The following is a 19,582-nucleotide window of genomic DNA, read 5'->3' on the forward strand; positions in this document are numbered from 1 at the left end:
CTCCCGGGCCCCACCTGTGTCTCCCGCCAGTCCCTTCTCTGCAGCACAGCCTCGAGAGATGTTTCCAAGTCACCAACTGAACTTTGATTTTCCCGCTTCAAAAATGAATGTGCCCTAAAATCTGGATGCCAGGTAAGTATGGCCTAAGCACGTGCTCAGGACCAGCTGTCCTTCCTTTCAGCGCTCCTCTCCCGACCTGCTCCCAGCTCACACAGCCATAGAATGTGCCCGAGAGTCATGCTGAAATCCTAACCTTGAGGTGGTGGTGCCCTCACAAGTGAGCTTAGAGCCCTTAGAAGGGAGCCCCGAGAGCTCCCCTGAGAACAGCAAGCTGCCGCCAACGCAGCACAGCAGACCTTGACCTGTGGGGAGGGGGAGAAGCCACATGAGAGCAGAGCAGCCGCCTGCAAGCCCGGCCTGCTGTCTCCCTGAGCTGAGAACCGCAAGGATGACTGTGCTCAGCAGCCCGTTTGTGGTTCAGCCCTAGCAGCCCTCACCCACGCAGACGCGCCCCAAAGCTCCAGCCACGGTGAAGAAGTGCCCGTCTGCCCATGGCCGTCTTGCCTCCTGGCCTTTCTACCCTTCACCCAAACTTCCCCTCCTTGCCGCATCCTCCCACCTCCTGCCTTATTCACAGGCTGTAGCCTCCTGATCTCCAGTGCCCAGGAGCTGGCACGGTGCCCCAGGCAGGACATGGCTGCTCAGCCCTCAGACAGAAGGAGCTTCGCTCCAGGCAGCATTTCCTGAACCTTCCAGACGCGGGCTTGGGTTTTCTACTCATCTTTCATGTCATCATCTGCAGGCGGTATAATTGTTAATGTAGAATATGTACTCATGGAATATATACTGTACATGCTATTATTGAATATTGATGTTATATATAATATATTGATATATAATGTTATATATAAAAATATATCACAATGAGAAAAGGATGTGGTGTAGTGAATACAGCACAGTGTATGAATTCATGAGGTGAATTTACTTCAGACAAACCAACTAATTCATTAGCATGGGGAGCTTTATTTCCAAAGGCCGCATGCCCAGTGGATGTTGAATATGATTCCCAAAGTCTCCACTCTTCACTGTAGAAAGCCAGACTGAGAAAAGTTTTAAGTCCGAAGACATGTTAACGCAGGTGGATCACTTCCATCACCTGCCTTTCGGAATCAGGTATAAACAGAATCATTCAGAAGATGGATTGCGGATTCTTGTTTACTAAACTAATCTGAAAGAACCCATACTTTTTGATACAAAGGGGCCTTATTCACCCAAAGCAACAAGGTTTTGGGAATTTGATGATTTTTAGAAAATCTGCAGCATTATGAAAAGAAACCTTAAAAGGTGTATAGTAGATAAGATGAAGTATGTTCTATCCAGACCTTCAGCTTAGGAATTATTTCATCGTCTCTTCCACACCCATATGGATTGCGTCTTTGTATTAGGCATGGCATAGCTAATAAAATGCATTCGATTAAGCAAAATAAGCAAACCAAACACCCATGACCCTATCACTGGTAACCAATTTCATTATGTTGGTGCCATTCTAATCTTTTTTCTCTTGTGAGATAGATATATATTTTACAAGATAATTTTGGCGCCTTCATTGTATTTTATTCCTCTCTTTACCTATTCACCTAGCAAAGGCTAAAAGAGCAAGAGCAAAAGAAAATATAGTCATTAAGGATGTGGTTAATATACAGATTAAATAAGTCATGGTCACTGAACCTCACTCCAACCCATAAAAACAGAAAATATATTGTCGAGTTACATTTGGACTCAGAAGGTAAGAGAATAAGCCATGTGTACTTCTTTTGTATACAGTATTTTCCTGGCAATAATTTTCTTTCAGGAGCACAGTTAAGCCATAAACAGATAAAACTGATCAAAATGTTTATTAACATCAAGAATGAGAGAAAATTAGACAATGGAATAATTCAAGATACAGTCAGCTTAAGGAAACAGTGCAGATGACTGTCACCTGACTTTCTGAATCAGTTTGCTTAGGGAGACCCTGACTAATAATGAGCAGAGGGATTTCACAGCACCAGTCATGTGCTCCTGACATGTTATTCCGTTAGGAATCTGGACCCATAAACCACACTGTGAGTAAGTATTTTTAGTCTATGATGGTAGTGTCTTTGGTGAAACTTCCAGAACAAGCTTTGCTGGAACGATCAGACTTCATGCAGCTACAGAGATTGCATGGAAGTGTATGTGGTCATACCATTCCAATGTATTTGTTTGACACATTTTAGCTGTATTCAAATGGAAACCTCACTGTCCTCATGCCGCTCAGCCCAGTCCATCTCCTACGCCCTCCCCGGCTCCCCAAACCCTCCAGGCCTGGCACATCCACATGGTTGGTAAAAAGCCCCTCTCCCCTACTTCTTCCTTCTTCACCCTTTGCTCTAGTGGAACCTAGCCCCCCCCCCCACCCCAGGCTTTCTGACCTCCCCTGCACCCTAGAAAATATTACAACTAATTATAAAGGAACAGCAATTTAAATAGTGTTGTATTGGCACATAAATACCCAATGTTTAAATAAATCAAGTTGAAGTCAATTCACTTCAGTAAAGAACCACTTGGTAGGCAACTCAGAAGTGGGTAAGAGAAGATTTAACACTTCGTAAGAACTAATGGAAAAGCAGCTGTCTTTAGATTAGCCTTTGGTTTTAGAGAAGGAAATATAGCAATAAAGTGGAATCGTTAATAAAATCAGTTGAATCTAAAGTTAAATGATGGCTAGCCTTTATGTATCGTTAGCAAGCGAAAACTGCTTGATAATTTAAAATAAGATAAAATGAAACTAAATATGATTAAGATAGGAGACAGGTGAAATTTCAAAACATACTAACAGATCCAAGTTGCATATATTTATGGCACAATAAAATGAAACATTAATTCATAGTCTCATAGAATTGAAAGTGTAAAAAGGGACCCACAGTGGACGCAGTGCAATATGAACTCTCTCTCTCAATTCCTGCTCTTCCCTCTGATGGGAATCTGCGCTGATGAGTGAACTTAGCTGGGGAGGCTAACAGAGAGGCTCAGGGTGCCAACATAGGTGTTCCAAGATGCCAAGACCGTAGAATTGGAGAGACTTGCAAATTCTTAAGAAGGGGAAGAAAAATGGAATGGCCAACTAACTTCATGTTGCCCTGCTCCTTCCATGGATCCCTCTAAACCAGTGCTGTGGGATGGCAACTTTGAGTGGCCTCTCGTGTTCGTGCAATGCTGGTTCCCACTTCTTCTCTGACCGCATTTCCCCGAGCCCTGCTAACCCTCCTCCTCTTGTCCAGGGCATTGCTCGGCGCCCAGCCGTCCCTAGAGACCACGGCCTGCTCTGAGCTACATCCTTGGTTCTGAGTCTCTGCTATCTTGAGCTGGTTATATTTCCTGTTAGTACACTGCCCACCTCCCTAGTTAGATTGTGCTCTCACAGAGGGGGCTCCAGATGCTCAGATTCTCTGCAGGTGAGTAAGAATTTGAAGAAGAAAAAAGCCTTAGAGTCTAACAACACCGGTGGTGGTGGGTTAGCGACAGTGTCACCCCGTGGGCAGCCCCGTTGGCTGTATGTTGAGCTTGCAATCAGCTGAAACCTGAATCTCTTTCTTATGACTTGATGTGAACTCAGTTAAAACTCTCTCCCAAACACTGGGTATGGGCTGTCTTCCTGGCTCCCCCTCCCTCTCTGCCCCGCCTCAGCAGAGCTTTGCACTTACCCTCGCCCGTCTGTCCGTGTCTGTGTGCTCTACTGTCTTCGTTCTTTCTGGCTCTATCCCAGTTAAGGACACAGCCATCTGTGTTAAAGGGGTTAACACAGATGAAATGGGTCAGGGAGAGAGAGGTAAAGTTATCAGGAGAAATGATACGGACAGTCGTCACTAATTAAGGCCAAAAAATGACATCTAGGAGCAATGCTGTCAATAATGAATGTTTAAAAGGATGACTTTGGTCAGTAAAGTTTGGGCTCAACTCACTGTTTCAGAAGACGGGGAAGCCTGAGTGGTGAGATTAGGGGCCAGATCTATTCTTGGAATATTTCTGTATTTTCCAAATTCTTGATCATGAACATAGAAACGGAGGAAAACAAATTTCAAAGCAAGATAGTATGTAAAAACATCCTAAGGTGTCTTTGGAGAATTTCATACATGGAGTACCTGGAGGCAAATGCCAAGACTGGACTCTTGACATCACCATTCCTGCCTGCAGGGACTGCTGAGGAGATGGGAGGGCCATCACATAGAATTCTGAGGGGGGTGCGCTGAGGAGTGGAGCCAGCCCATCTTTTCCCTTCTACACGATGGCCCACGACAGCAGAAAAGCCAGGTTCTTGAAGTGATGAGTGATTCTGCTGAAGCAAGAGGCCCGTGGGAACCATTTGCTAGAGAGATTTAGGCAAATTGTGCCAGCCAGGAAAAGATCAAGAATGTGCAGAGAGTGAAAGATGAAACAAAACTGAGGAGAAAGCATTTCAGTTGTATTTTGCAACAGTTCTATCGCTGCACCATATGGTGGCTGGAGTCCATAGTAGGAAAAGAATAAACAGCCTTTGGTATGAGTTAGGAAACATTTGGTATCAGAATAGATGTAATTTTCTAGCTAACTATCATTTGACAGAGGAGAATGAATCCATTCTTTGCGCTGGGGTCTGCCCTGTACATGCCTTACTTCCACTTCTGTCCAGCCCTGGCTGGCGTTCTGACTAGGGGTCATAATTTCCCCATATTCAGATCCTAAATCTTAGCTAGTCCCTTTCGGTCACGACAAGTTCTCATCTCAGTCCTTCAATGCCTGGTCTAGTCTAACAACAAAGACCCGAACTGAAGGTCCCTCTTTCTCTGGCGCAGACTCGCTGGGGGAGCGCAGGGGAGGGGGCTGCTCTCTGACACCACCACCCCCCTTCCAAGCTTTCCTCCTCTTCTCCCGCCCTGTCTCCGGCACTCTGACCCTCCTCCCATCCTCCATTAAATGTGGGCTAAAGTAAGGCCTATTTCTAGTACCTTCTTTCCAGGCTGTTATCTGCACAGCTTTAAAGAGCAGCACAGCTTGTACATGGAGCATCTTCAGGGGTTTTCACTGGGGGAGTGGCGGGGGGCAGAAGGGAGGACACGGAGGCAGTGTGGACAGTATCTCAGCACACCCGGCGGCCGTTTTCCTCCGTCTCCATGAACGGAGAGGTCATGTGTCCGCGAGTGGGCAGGGCAGAGTGGGTGGGGGAGTCGTGGATAGAGCGATGAGAGCAATGGCAAGAAGGTGAACAGCGGCCAACGAGGACCCCTGCCTGCCGTGCACACTGAGGTGCGTCTGGGGGGATGACCCCATGTCAATGGAGGGATGCCGAGGACTTTAAAGAAGCAGGCATTAGCAATCTCCTTGAGAGACGGGGCCGCAGGGGCAGGGAGAGTAGTTGGGGACTTGGGGTACTCCTGGTCTGGAACTTCAGAAGCCTTCAAACCCATCAGCTTGATGAACCTGGTTAAAGTCAGGTAGGTGGTGGGAGGCCTGGGTGGCCCTGGGGAGGAGGAGGCTGACGTCCCAGCTCCTGGTAGGAACCTGGTGCCCTGACAGAAGCCACGAGGAGGTGGACACGTTGGGTGGGGAGACTGGCCAGTCCGGCTTTGACTTTGGAAACATCGGCCAGTTTATGTAAGGTGGAATCTGAGAGGACCAGTCGGGGATATGGGAGGAAATCTAGGAGAAACAGTGTCACAGGCATGCAGGGAGGGGAATGTTTCCAGCAGGGAGTCGTGAGCAGGGATGATGGCTGTTGCCAGCCCGGGCAAGTCAGAGGTGCAGGCCCAGGCCGTGCAGGGGGAGTGAAGGTGACCAAGATGATAAATCCTCCAGTATTCAAGGAGGGCAGGAACCTGGCCCCTGGGCTCCGGAGGAAGGATGCAGAGCTGGTACATTTGCAAGGTACTTGCAGTGTCTTCTGAAGTTCCAATTGTGGCTTATTCCTCTGCAGAAGTTTAGATTATAACAGTGAGTAGGGATTATAAATTGACTATAATGAGAAGAGTGGCATTGCCAATGGAGAGAATATTGTCTGGGGGCGCTACTTGGAGGCTAGCGGAAGGGTGCAGAGGGCTTCCCCACCGCGCCCACCCGGCCGGCCGGCCCGGCCCGGCCCGCCGCCGCGGTTCCTCCAGCCCGCCCCCGCCCTCCCGCCCACTCGAGGCCCCGCCCCGCCCGCGCCGGTCCTCCCTTAGCCCCGCCTCCGCGGGCCTCCCCGCCCACTCGGGCGTGTCAGTCGAGGCCCGCCCCGCCCGCGCCGGTCCTCCCTTACCCGCCTCCGCGGGCCTCCCCGCCCACTCGGCGTGCCACAAGGCCCCCGCCCTCAGGCTCGCACAACGACCTGTCAGTTCGTGGAGACGGAGGGAAAATGGCCGCCGGGTGTGGCGAGGGCGACGCGCCGAGAGCCGCGGCCTCTCTGACGTCCTTCTGACCGCGCCGGCGGCGCAGCGGGCTCTGTCGGCGGAGCGGCGGTGCGGTCCCTGGACGTGGGGAACGCGCGGTGAGCAGGTCGGCCTGCGGGGCTCCGCGGGGCGGCGGGCAGGGCGAGGCCGGGTGAGGGGCGGGCGAGGCCCGCCTCAGGTGAGGGGGCGCGAGCAGTGATGGGGGCCGGCGGGCGGGTGGGGCGAGGCCCGGGGCGGGGCCGCGATCAGGTGGGGGGCGAGTTGGGAGGTGGGGGCCGCGATCAGGTGGGGCGGACCCGAGTGGAGCCCCGCAGTGGGGGGGCGAGACCGGTGGGGTGTCTGCGGGTAGGGCGCGGCCTGGGGGGGTGCGGCGTCTGGCGGGAGGTGAGGCCCGGGGTGCGGGGCGGCGGTCAGACGGGAGGGTGAGGCCCGGCGGTCAGGTTGGGGGTCGGCGTCAGGCGGGAGGGTGAGGTCCAGGGAGGGGCGGCGGTCAGTGGGGGGGCGCGGCCGGGTCGGCGGTCAGCGGGAGGGTGAGGCCCGGGCGGCGCGGCGGTCGGTTGGGGGGCGCGGCCGGGGGCGGTCAGGCGGGAGGGTGAGGCCGGGAGGGGCGGCGGTCAGGTTTGGGGGCGCGGCGGGGGGCGGCGGTCAGGCGGAGGGCTGAGGCCCGGCGGTCAGGTTTGGGGGCCGCCGGTGGGGGCGCGGTCAGCTGAGGGGTGAGGCCCAGGAGGGGGCGGCGGTTCAGGTTGGGGCGCGGCCGGGGGGGGCGGCGGTCAGGCGGAGGGGGTGAGGCCCGGGCGGGGGGGGCGGCGGTTAGGCGGAGGGTGAGGCCCGGGGAGGGGGACGGCGTCAGGTTGGGGGCGCGGCCGGGGGGGCGGCGGTCAGGCGGGAGGGGTGAGGTCCGGCGGGCGCGGCGGTAGGCGGGGGGGGTGAGGCCCGGGGAGGGGGACGGCGGTCAGGTTGGGGGGCGCGGCCGGTGGGGGCGGCGGTCAGGCGAGGGGGACGGGATCGGACGGGCCGCGATCAGGTGCCAGAGGGGCCGACCCCGGTGCGGGTCCGCGTCGGGAGGCCCGGGAGACCCGCGGGGCCAGTTTGCCTTCTGGGGGCGCGCGGCGTGTCCGGGACCCCCGACCCGCGGCTGGACCTCGGCCGAGCGGCGCGGGCTGGGGCCGCGGGAAGGCGGGTGAACCCAGGCCGAGCGCCCCGGCCCAGCGGCCCCCCAGAGGCGCGGACGCGGCACGGCCGCGCGCCCCGGGGCTCCCGAGCCGGCGGCCAGCGAGAGGGCGCCCCGCTTCCTGCTGGGGCGCCGGGCTCGCTGGCCTGCTGGGAGTTGGCCCGGTGCGTGTCCACACGCGCGTCGCGCGGCGCCTCCGGCGGGTCGCCCTCAAGCTGCGGTGTCCGGGCCCGGCGGGCGGACCGGGCGGGTCTGGGGCCGCGCGGCGCCGCCTGGGCTCGCCGCGGGGGCGCTGCTCGGGCCGCCGCAGCGGCCCCGCCCGGCCTGGGGCGCGGCTGGGGCTTCTCGCGTTTTGCACCGGCCCGCAGCTGGCCGCGCGGGCCCCGGGCGCCCATTGATTTAGAGCCTCGCGAGGCCGGGCGGCCGGCCCCGCGCGGGCGGCGTCCTTTGTTCTCCGGCGCGGCCGGCGCGGGCAGGAGCCCCCCGGGCGCGGCGAGGCGGCGGCGTCGGGCCCCGCAGTGCACGTGCGGCCCCGGGCGGTCGCTGTGGGGCAGGCTCCCCACGGAACCCCGATGCGTGGGAGGCCCCGCGCCCGCTCTTTGTGTGCGCGGTTTCCACGCCGCGTGCCCCACACGCCGCCCGGGTTCCCCGGACCTGGACCTGCTCTTCGCGGCACCTCACTCTCCGCAGCGCCCCACATTCGCCCAGACTCTCGCCCAGCCGGGTGGGGGAGGGTGATGAGAACGCAGGGAAGGTCCTTCTCCCTCGGCGGCAGCGCCAGAGCCGCGATCCCGCCCTGCCCCAGCCCCTCCGGCTCCCCCGCGCGGAGCTCCTGGCTGGTGAGGCTGGCACGGCGCAACCCGGGCGTGTCCTGCGCGGGGGCACACGGGCCTCTCGCCCCTCGCGCCTCCTGCGCGCGCCCTCTGTCCCCCGCGAGTGTCGGGCCCGGGACCGCCGGCTGCCGCGCGGAGGGCCTCCCCCGGGAACGCGCCCGCTGCGGTGGTGGCCGGGAGCCTCAGGGCCCTCGCGCGGGAGGCCCTGCCGGTCGCAGGAAGCCTCCTCGGGACTGACATTTACATTACGATTTGGAGTTTGTTCTGGTAACAGTGGGGGTGGGGGGGGGATCCTGGTCTTTGGGAAGGTGACCGGGAGAATGGCCTGAAGCTGACCAGGGCTTTTTAGGAAGGAGAGAGCAGGATGGGGTTGGGGCTGAGGGTGTTTGTTCTAGGACAGCCGAGACTGGAGCCTGTTGAAGGGTTCATCCAAGAGGGAAAGCAGGCTGAGCAAAAGGAAGGCCTCTGAGGGCGGCCACCGCTGGCCTTTTCGGGGCAGGCGTTGTGACTACACCGAAGCTTTGGCCTATTAACTCTGTTGGCAGGTTCTACAGCTGAGCTTCCTGCACCACAGGTTTGCTCCCCCGACCTTGCCCGCTGGCTCTGTCTGCATGTAGTCGGGTGTCTAGCACTGTTACAGGGCAGCCCGATACAAAACGGGGTGCCTGACTGTGGGTCCTCACCCACGCGCTCAAAAGGACTTACCAATGCTCCACTGCAGGCACACGCGAAAGGTTAATAAAAGGTTTATTGACAAGGGAAGGGCAAGTGAGGAAATGTACTGCTCAGGGAGAAAAGTGGGAGACAAAGTTTTAAATGCATCCTACCCGATCCTCTGACCTGGAATCCCAAATGGCGCCCTGAGAGCTGGCCGGGAGCCAGGAGCTGTGAAGCCAGGAGGCTAGTGAGAGAGCCAGAGGCCCCCAAGGCCCACGTGTTTGGTTTTTATACCCAACCTGTCTGCTTAACCCCACCCTCAGGTCCCAGCCACCTTCCCTTTGGTGGTGATGGGATTTGTCTTTCCCAGTGTCCTGATGGCTTTGGTCTGGAGTGGGGGTGGGGTCCACAAAGCCTGCATGGGATTAGCACAGAACATCCTTTCCCCCTAACAGTACCACGGTCAGGCTAGAGCAGTCCAGGAACTTCCCATATTTTCTTGCTCCTGTTGTAGTCCTGGCCCCCCGCCTAGACTTCTGTTCTATTTTTTGTTTATAAAATCTTCCTTTTCCAGAATGTCATGTAAATGGAGTTATATCATGCAATCGTTCTGTCTTCTGGCCCCCAAAGATAGACTTCCACTGCACATACAAAGCATAGTCTCTGTCACTAAGTCCCCCAAAGCCTCAACTCGTTATAGCATCAACTAAGACTCCAAAATCTCGTTTGATTCTTGTCAGCTTAAAAGGCCCGAGTCTCACCTCTGGAGGCGGGTGTAGGGAAGCTGGGTAGAGCCCATCCTGCAAGTGGCTCAGTCCCGGCCTTCCATGAACCTGTGAGACTCAACAAACAAGTCATGTGCTATAAATAGACGTGGGGACAGACACAGGGTGCAATTACCTGCTGTCCTGGTGGGGGTGGGAGGTGCGGATGGAAGAAAAAGAAGCCACTAGTCACAAGCAGTTTTCTTTTAGCAGAGCAGAATTTTACATTTTGATGAACTCTTGATTTATCAATTTCTTTTTTTAAGGACCATGTGTTTAGTATCAGAGCAAAGAAACCGTTGCCTAATGCGAAATAGTCTATTTTCTTTTAGAAGTTTTGGGCTTTCACTTATTACATTTAGGTTGGTTTTGGTTTAGTATCAGTATTTAGTGCCAGGTATGAGTTAAGGCTTATTTATTTGCATTTGTATGTCTAATTGCTAAAACAAAGGTCCTGCTCTCTCAGAGCTTATGTTCCAGTGGTGGTAGAGGCATGGAGACAATGTGTGTCTGTCTCTCTGAGGGTAATGAGTGGCGTGAAGAACCCAAGGCAGGGCAGGGGCTGGGAGGGGTCCTCATGGGGCCAGGCTAGGTTTTCCCGACAAGGTGCCTGGAAGAAGTGAGGCTGCTCTGCCCTCAGCCGGGCGGGAGAGACCAGATTCCCCCCAGCTTTCGGAATCTCTGAGGGCGGTGGGGTCGGGCATCTGCTCCGCTACCTCTGGGTGGGTCTGTTGCCCGTTACAGTTTGCCAGCTCTGACTTAACTCACTGCGCTCGCAGGATGGCTGTGGTGGCCTGTGGGTGGTGAGACTGGGGAAAGCCAAAGGAAGTAGGGGAGCGCTAGGGTCTAGAGGAGGGGTCCCGGAGGCTTGGGCCCGGTGGTGGGCAACAGGCAGATGGGTGTGTATTTTATAGGTGGAGCCAAAAGAATTTGCTAGTGACTGGAAGACAGTGAGATCAATCCTGGATAATTCCAAGGTGTTGACCTTGGAAGAATGGAGGCGGAGAGCACAGCGGGGGCAGCAGCCGAGCACCTTCTTTCATTTGGGGGTGTGATAAGGAGGTAGACCGGAGCAGAATGTGGAGTTTGGGGTTCAGAAGAGTTGAGTGTGAATGTTGGGAAAAGAGAGGTAGGCATTGAGGAAACTGAGCGATACGACCTTGTGCGCACCCTGCAGTGAAATACCAGGTTGAGGTGGTGCCTGCTACGGCTGAAGGAACCCCGGTTTGGCCAACTGTGCCGACGTGGGCAGTGCCGGTCATGCAGTCAGCGGGAATTTAGTTTTTCTTTCCTGATCACAAATTACGTGTAGTTTATCTAAATTATCTTTAACAGGTGTTGGAGAATTACAGCTTTCTGTGAAGATGTCGGTTCTGATATCACAGAGCGTGATAAACTATGTGGAAGAAGAGAACATCCCGGCTCTGAAAGCTCTTCTTGAAAAGTGCAAAGACGTGGATGAGAGAAATGAGGTAAGAGCAGGTTTCTAAAATTGAGTTCTCTTTACACATATTGCACCTACAACCGACTGTGAGCCTCCCAGCCGGCTGTGTACAAGGCGCTTGTAAGGGTAAGGAGTGTGTAGTTCTCACCCGCGGTAACACTGTTCACGAGGAACTGTCGTGATTCGTAGAGTTAAAAGTACTTGACATTTCATATATATTGGGGAATACATTTGAACTTATATAAAAGATTGACTACTGACTTTAGATTTATGATTTTTTTTCCCAGATGGAATAATTAGTATTGAGGAAGTTTGATTGTTAAAATCTGAAGTATTTCTAGGAAGCTTTGGAAAGCTGCTAGATCCAGTCTCCCTAGAATAGATGGGACAAAAGCAGGACTTTCTGAAATATTTCCCTTCATGGAGCCCCTGATCTCTTTCTGAGTTGTTCATTGTATACACGCTAGGATTTTAAAGACTGCGTTTTAATGAAACAGTTAAGTAGGTCATATGTTCTGTTTAATACGATAGGAAAGATAGGAAAGATAAATACAGATTTATAATTTTCATTAGCTTACGTAGATATTTCTATTCAACAATACAAATAAATGAAATTTTGGTGCTATTTTAGCATGAATAGCCAAACCACAACATTTTAGGTAATAGTAATCTTTTTATTTGAAAATTTAAGTGACAAAGTATGTATCTGTTTGATAAAACCTAAGAAAAATAATCTTGTTTCCTGTTTTTTCAATATAGTGTAAATTATTAGTGGATAAGATGAATGGGGAGTGATTTTAGTTTTCTGCATATGTATATATGTGTACAAATACATGTATCTGTGTGTACAGATGTGAAGAGTGTTATTTATAATTTTTTTATTGTGGAGAAGAAGTACCTAACATAAAATTTATGATATTAGCCACTTTAAAGTGTACAGTTCAGTGGTATTAAGTAATTCCCATCACTGTGCAACATCTCCAAAACTTAAGTCTCACGGTCCATACTCATTACCACTTCCCTCTCTCGGCCCCCAGCCCCTGCAGCCGCCCTTTTGTCTCTAAGACCTTGACTGCCCTGGGTCCTCCAGTGAATGGCGTCGCTAGTGTTTGTCTGTGACTGCCTTATCTCACTTGGTACAGTAGCGTCAAGGTTCGTCTGTTTTGTAGCCTGCGACAAGGCTGCCTTCCTTTTTTAAAGCTTAGTGCTATTCCTTTATACACCTGTCTATGCCTGTGTATCCTCCACATTTTGCTTATCCATTTATCCATCAATGACATTTGGGATGTTTCCTCTTGTGGCTTTTGTAAATAGTGTTGCTGTGAACACTGTGTTTACAAATAAAAAGTTTTAAAAGTTGCTGAGTCAACAATTGTTACTTTATTATTGTTATTTTGACATGGTACCTAATTTCTGTAAATGTTCCTGTCATAAAGGAAATCTTGATACTACAATTTTATTAGTGCAATAACATATCTAATGTTTTTTATTGCATATCTGTGTAAAAATTTTTTGCATATCTTAGCATAGCAACTTGATAAAGAATATTATGGATGCTGACTGACCTCATCAGCGGTGGAGGTGTGTGTGGGGTTAGTGCCAGACATGTGAGAGGCTAGGACCAGTGTTTCAGCTCTTTGGGGTGCCGGGCATAAGCAAACAGCTCTTTTTAGAGACGCCCAGCACAGGACTTACCGTGTGGCCCAGCAGGCGATGTCAGAGGCAGGGCGGGAGGTCAGGTCTGCGAAGAAGCTTGCCAGAGAACTGGACCAGTGCTGCAGCACCACAAAGGTCTTTCCAGGAGAGAGGTGGGAAGAAGCTGACCTTTGATGCCTGCCTTATAGACCTGATTGGTCCATTTTACCTGATTGGCACCTGAGGGAGCGCCAGTCAAATTGGCTCATTTTCAATCCCATGCTAGTTTCACGGGCTCCTCTAAATTAGCATATATTAGCATATTTAGAATAATAAAATGATAGTTTAGAAGGGTAAATTTTACTTCATGAAGAGTTCTTTGGGAATAATTAGGAAAATAGCTTATCACATTGATAAGTATAAAATTATGTCAATCTTGGGCCTCCCGGGTGGCACAGCAGTTTGAGTGCAGTGCTGTGAAGCTGTCCGCAGCCTCTGCAGCACCGGTTCTATCCTGGCCGGCCAGGGAGCTACCCACACGGCGCGCAGACCTCTCCTGTCTCCCCGCTGCTCCCCTCAGCAGTGGGTTTCAGTTGATCCACCTGTTCTGCTCCCCACTCTGTCTCTGGTGAATCCTCTCACCCTCTCGCACATCTGGACTGTACCGCGGTTCTTGTATAAATAAATAAATCTTTAAAAAAAAAGTCAATCTTATTCCCATAAAGAAACATATTTGGTAGAGAGCTTGACTTTGTTCACAAGGTAGCATTTAGTTGATATTAATGTTGTTTATACTTAGTTTCTTAGTGTAGTAATTTAAATTGGAATTTTAATATAGTAATTCAAAATAACCAGAGATTGTTCCCTTATGAGTTAATGTGAAGGTTGGGGATAAAGTAGCTTCCTCAGGCCTTGTTTGGCTTTTTACCTGTACAACTTCTGATATAATTTTGTCTTTATAGAATTTGAAAAAGTTGTTTGGATTTTCTTCACTTTTTTGCCCTTACCTAAAAGTATAGTATTGAATTACGTTGTGTTAAAGTGTTTTGATCACCAGTTTTGAAAAGGTCTCGTAGATATTACAACAATAAAATAATGCTGTGTTTAGCATATGATCAGCTGTGATCAATAAATGCTAATTTCCTTCTTCTTTTCCTGCTTTATTTATGAACTAGAGGTTGACCTGTGACTATTCTCAATGATAGCAAATGTTTACCTATTAGAGAGTTAGTGAAGGGCTTTTACTTTAATTTAGAAAGTAACAAAAAGTCACTCAGCTCTCCTTGTTACAAGGGGATAGAGTTAGTCGAGGGGAGAGTGTTTAAGAAAACAAAACGGGACTCTAACGTCAACAGAGGGATTTGTGATGTGCTTAGAAAGAGGCTCTGGTGGTCATTTCAAAATGTTTAGTTTCACTACAATTATTGGAAGACGTGCGTATCTTCCAAAGGTGACTGCTTGAAGGGGCAATGGTGACTTAGGTTAAATAAACAGAAGTGGGGTACCGGGAAGTGGGAGGAGCAAAGAGATGCTGGATAGTGCCTGGTTTTGCCTTGTGGCGCAGGGAAACCTGGTACCCGCGGGCACAACAGCTGGCACAGTGCTCTCATTTGTTGTGTTTGGCTTGAGTTGAGGTTTATGCAACTTAAGTGATCCTGCGTTTCTTGGACTTGGAATTTGAGGGGAAGTAGGCTTAGGAGGGCGTCCTTAGTGATTCATTTTGAAGTGAAAGCATAAAGTCCTGACCATTTTTAAATTACTGTTTGCACCATTGTAGTTACTAGGTTGGTTCAGCAAGGACTAGTAGAATAAATAAGTTTTGTTATGAGGCTTAATTTATGAGGTAACTATCCTCTGTCTTTGAGGCGATGGTAGAACTTCATGGCAACCTTTCCTGAAAGTCCACTGTCTTTTTGGACTCCAAAAAGTGTAGATTCCAAAAGGTGTATCGATTAAGAATCACTTTGGCATGCGTGTCACAGCTCTCCACACAGTGGCTTTGCAAATGAAGGTTTTATTTTTATCACCTAACAAGCTGCAGGGGTTATTCCAAGGGTGATGCGATGGCTGCAGGATGTCCTCCCAGTCCTGCCTCTTCCCTTTCCCCCCGCCCCTGCCCCCCATTGCACACCAGCCTCCTTCAGACAGCTGGCAGGTTTGTGCCTGCGCATTGGCGAGAGGGGGCCAGGGGCGCTGGTCCCCTGCTCAGTCTAATCATTGAGCTTCCTGGGGCACCTGGCTGAGCCTCCTGCCGGGTTATTTCCAGCTGCAGGTGAGTTGCACAAAATGTTTTTTCTCTCTTTAGCTGACCCAGTGCCACCCTCAACAAAACCCTGTTGCTCAGGATTTTGGGTTGATAAGGAATAGTTTCCCTAAGAGAAATTATGACTGTTCAGGTCTTTCATTAGGTTTGTTTCCGGTTAGTGAAGTTTAGTTTTGTGTGATAGTTATTTATGTACATCTGTATTATTTTTTCTCTCATATTCTAGAAGCACCTATTTTTGTGAATTATCTGAACTATAACTGTGGCCCAGAAAATAAACAGGAAACTTCTGAATCTTTGAAATTAATGTTTTGAAACTCTGATTTAAGTTCATGTTTCCTTAGGGCCATGGATTCAGAGTTAATTCGCTTTAACTTATGTATAATACCAGGGCCTTTGATATTTCACTGTTTTGTCCCAGTTGATTAGTAGGGAGAAGAATGCTGTGTAGCCAAGAAGTTAGAGCTGACAAGGGTGAGCCTGGTGTAGTAATTGATGCTGGTAGTTATGACTCAGAATCACAAGCATAATGTTTAAGGTAATCTGTTTAACAAGTAGCAATGTGTGCATTGCCTTTTAGAATAATTATTATCATGAGCATTATCATCAAATTTAATGCTTACAGGCTAAGCCTTTTCACCTGGAGAATCTGCTCGGTCTACCTCTCTCCCTAATGACCCTGGGTGAGGAGGTGCAGCTCCCACCATAGCTTGGTGCCGGTCATTATGCAAGAATGTCTGTGTTTAAGGTGATGTTCTTTTGTTCTTCATTTAAACCAGTATTTGTGTTTAACTCTATTTGTATTGTTCTTATAATAGCATCAGTTGTAGTTTGCTAGTTATTATAATTATTTGCTTGCTTGTAATTTGTCATTAGTAGATTTCTCAGACTGCTCATTTACTCAACAGGTATCTGAGTACCTGCCTGGCAGTCAGCGTCTGTCACACTGGGGTGCAATTAAACAAACCAGACATGCACCCCACGCTCCTGGGGCCAAGAGTCTTTACGGGAAACAGACAATAATCAGTTGCTAATCACATAAGTGAGAGTGTAATTACAAACTGGGTTAGTACCCTAAAGGAAAATTAGGGGGGTTCATAAGGTCTTCCCAAGGGAGTTGATGTTTGACGCAAGAGCCCATGGGTGGGAGGTAGTTAACTGGGGGGCACCGGGAACCCCGGGTCTGAAGCTTCAGCGGTGGGGCAGGGCTTGAGCTGGGTTGGTGGGGAGGGAGTGGCACAGGCAGGTTTCAAGGGAGGCTTGCTGGGGTCGAGCAGTCATTCCTGGCTTGTGTTGGCCCCTGAGGATGTTGGGTCTTATCTGGGAAACCATTGAGAGTTTTAAGCAGAGGAATGGTGTCAAATTAGCATTGAAAAAACCCTGGCTGTTTCCCCCCACATGGATAGACACATAGCGAGTAGGTGTTTACATATTTGTCTAATTGAAATTAATTTTATATACAAATTTTTTTCTCCCATACTTCAGTACATTTGTTGACTTTAACACTGTTAATGTTTGTTTAAGCAAGTTCTTTAGGCTGTTTCATGTCACAGTGACACGGGGGAGGACAATGTGTGAGCTGCACTTGCACTGGATGAAGCTTGCTGCCCAAGGGTGCCTGTCCTGGGCAGGCTGCCTGGGCCCTGCCTGCTGCCTCAGGGCTGAGCGAGCCCTGCTACCTCTGGGACTCATTCTGGGCACACGGCCCCAGCAACTTGGGTGTCACTAGAAGAGGCTTTTGTTCAGTAAAGAAGGTTACCAGGGAAAGCTTTAAAAAACCACACAGATATATACAGCACTCGTATCGTTTTTGTTTATCTTCTATTGTCCTGATAATGTACACAACTGAAACCGCATTCTATGTCATATTCTACTGCACTGTTAGAGAATTTGGTTACTAAGGGTATCCTGAGATTTTTTATACAGCGTGGTGCGTGGTAATTACTTTTTCAGAACCTAGTATTATTCATGTTTACTTCAAATTTACTTATTTTCAAAGAAATGTCAGCTTCAAAAAAAATAACTAGTGCTGTGGTTAACACATTTCACTTTCTCTTTAACTCTGAAAACTTAGAATTTCGGAGGGGGTTCTAAGTGAAAGAAACACTGTAACTAGTGCTTACCGTACTCACCTGGAAAGGTGAATGTGGGGTATTTAACTGTGGCATCGTGGTGGAAGTACAGCATGGTGACAGGCTCCTGTGTCTCTGCTGTTCCCTAGTGTGGCCAGACTCCACTGATGATAGCGGCCGAGCAGGGCAACCTGGAGATAGTGAAGGAATTGATTAAGAATGGAGCCAACTGCAATCTTGAAGATTTGGTATGTATTGAAATAATTTACTCATTTGTCTTTTTCTGTCCTTCAACTTTGTTTTTTGCTGGTTTTTAATACTCAATTCAAAAACCAATTGTACTTTCAGATATATTCATATATTAAATTTGCATAAGGATGTGCTAATTCAGGTATTTCTTAGAGGGTTTATACAGGACAGATATTTTTACTTTCAATGAAGGGGCTCAGCTCTTCATGTTTTTAATATGCAGGCGGCACTGCTGAATAGGAAGCACAGACGCAAACAATTAAATGGCTGCCTAGGGAACATGCATGGAGGAGTCAGATTGTTGGGTCACCCCCAGATGGTGTCGTCTTATAATCGTCACTACCTAAGGTGATAGCCAGAGAGACGTGGTCCCTGCTGATCGCAGTCCTGATGGATGTCACTATTCCAAGAGGCTTGTATTTTCTGTTGCCCAGAAATTACTTTTTAGGGTCGTACAGCTACATCTGTTTTTCTGTTAATGACTGATTCAAACTGATGATTTTAATTGGCCTTTTGAATCTAATTATACTCATGAATAAAAGTTAGGGTAGGATACTTGTAGTCTCATAAAGGAGACTAGTTTGTCCTTTGTCATATAGTTTCTAAACGCATCATATGGGATCACTTTGGTGTAATAGCCAGTGAGTGTGCTTTGAAATCTGATACAGGCCTTTAATTTCAGTTTACAGTTACGGTTGCCAGCCAGGAGGATTAGCTTTGAGGGTTTGATAGTCATCTTCTCTCCTTTTAAAAAATCCTAACATGTGATTAGAAGTGTGGTGAAAACTCTGAATTAGCACTGGCTGAGCTGCCCCTGTGCCGCACAGTGACACTCTGAGACGTTATTAGCTGATCGCTGCCTCCCGATGGCTTCAGATGCGCAGGGGGCGGGGCGGGTTGGACCATGTCTGTCTGGTACGATCCTTTGGTATGTAAATTTGACTCTATTCTTTCTCACTTTAGAATGAATTGTAGGTTTTGAAAGGGTAAAATTTGTGTCTCTGTGTTCCAGGATAACTGGACAGCGCTTATATCTGCTTCAAAAGAAGGCCACGTGCATGTCGTGGAAGAGCTGCTGAGGTGCGGGGCCGACTTGGAGCACCGTGACATGGTATGTGCGCTACTGTGGGGCCTTGTTACAGCAACAGAGATGTGGGGATGCTTGTGTTTTCATGTGTGAGGTGATACTGTAATGATGATTTTAGGACTTGGGGTTGGGCATTAACATGACCCTCAAGAATGTTTTAAAACTCACGTAATATAGTGTACCTCTTTCATGCTCATCATTGTCAGTTTATTTCAGGGTTTAAAATTCTGACATAGTTTTAAAAACAACTCATTATCCTTTAATGTGTCCATGTTTTAGAACTTGTGTGAGACTTGTTTCCTTTAAGAGAAAGTTTAAGAGGGACATAGTTTTAAAAATACTTTCAGTTGTTTAAAGCTACAATTTTTAAAATAGTGTTTATAAATTTATTTTTAAAACATAATTTTGTTCAGGCCAGCTTCACTCGTGCAAGGTTAACAGGTATGATCCTAATTATCTTCGCGCTTATTTCATCTTGGCAGCTGCTTAAAGCATAAAGAAGAAAATAAGGAGTAGTTCTGGTTTATTATGCGGGTGTATTATATATCTGGTATATTATTTATCCTTTTCAAAAGCTAATTTCAACAGTGGAAGAAAGGAAGGAATTGATCTGCTTTGATATATAAAATGTGCCTCTTTGCTGCAGAGGCCTGGTTAAGTGCAGGTGGTCTGAGTTTGTAAGAAGCTGTAGCTTTCCACCATCTTGTGCTTAATATCATGTTGTGCGCTGTAATTTACACAGCATTTTGCCTCCATAATTTTATATTTATCCTCAAAACTTAAGTGAAGAGTGTTGTATACTTGCTTTTATAGGAAGATACAGAGCCATTTACATCTTACCTATTTTTGAAAAGAAATTGAAGTCTATTGCCATGAAAGCTGAGGCTGAGCAGACAGGGATGCCAGTGGCCTCAGAAAGGGGGGGCCTGCAGCGGGGGTGAAGTGTGGGGTCCAGATTGTATTGCTGCATGAGGTCGAAGGGTGC

General features: G+C 49.4%; 1 protein-coding gene and 1 long non-coding RNA gene across 6 annotated transcripts in view; one reads left to right on the forward strand and one right to left on the reverse strand.

The window, feature by feature from the left end:
- Positions 1-2,454: 2,454 nt before the first annotated feature.
- Positions 2,455-6,464, reverse strand: LOC129146874 (uncharacterized). The gene is made up of 3 exons (XR_008554189.1): positions 6,362-6,464; positions 4,164-5,965; positions 2,455-4,063 (listed from the first exon to the last, which is right to left on the reverse strand). It is a non-coding gene; the product is annotated as an uncharacterized LOC129146874 (long non-coding RNA).
- Positions 6,394-19,582, forward strand: part of KIDINS220 (kinase D interacting substrate 220) — an 82,021-nt gene continuing 68,832 nt past the window's right edge. For 2 of the 5 annotated variants that reach the window (XM_037528554.2, XM_037528557.2), the window contains exons 1-4: positions 6,394-6,528; positions 11,183-11,319; positions 17,411-17,509; positions 18,523-18,621. In XM_037528554.2, coding sequence (XP_037384451.1) covers positions 11,212-11,319; positions 17,411-17,509; positions 18,523-18,621 — 306 coding nt within the window. In that variant the 5' untranslated portion in view covers positions 6,394-6,528; positions 11,183-11,211. The remainder of the gene's footprint in view (positions 6,529-11,182; positions 11,320-17,410; positions 17,510-18,522; positions 18,622-19,582) is intronic. The other 3 variants (XM_037528556.2, XM_037528558.2, XM_037528555.2) reach the window with 2 other exon arrangements.

Source organism: Talpa occidentalis, unplaced genomic scaffold, assembly GCF_014898055.3.
Source record: "Talpa occidentalis isolate TD23 unplaced genomic scaffold, MPIMG_talOcc4v2.1 talOcc4.5, whole genome shotgun sequence".
Classification (NCBI taxonomy): Eukaryota; Metazoa; Chordata; class Mammalia; order Eulipotyphla; family Talpidae; genus Talpa; species Talpa occidentalis.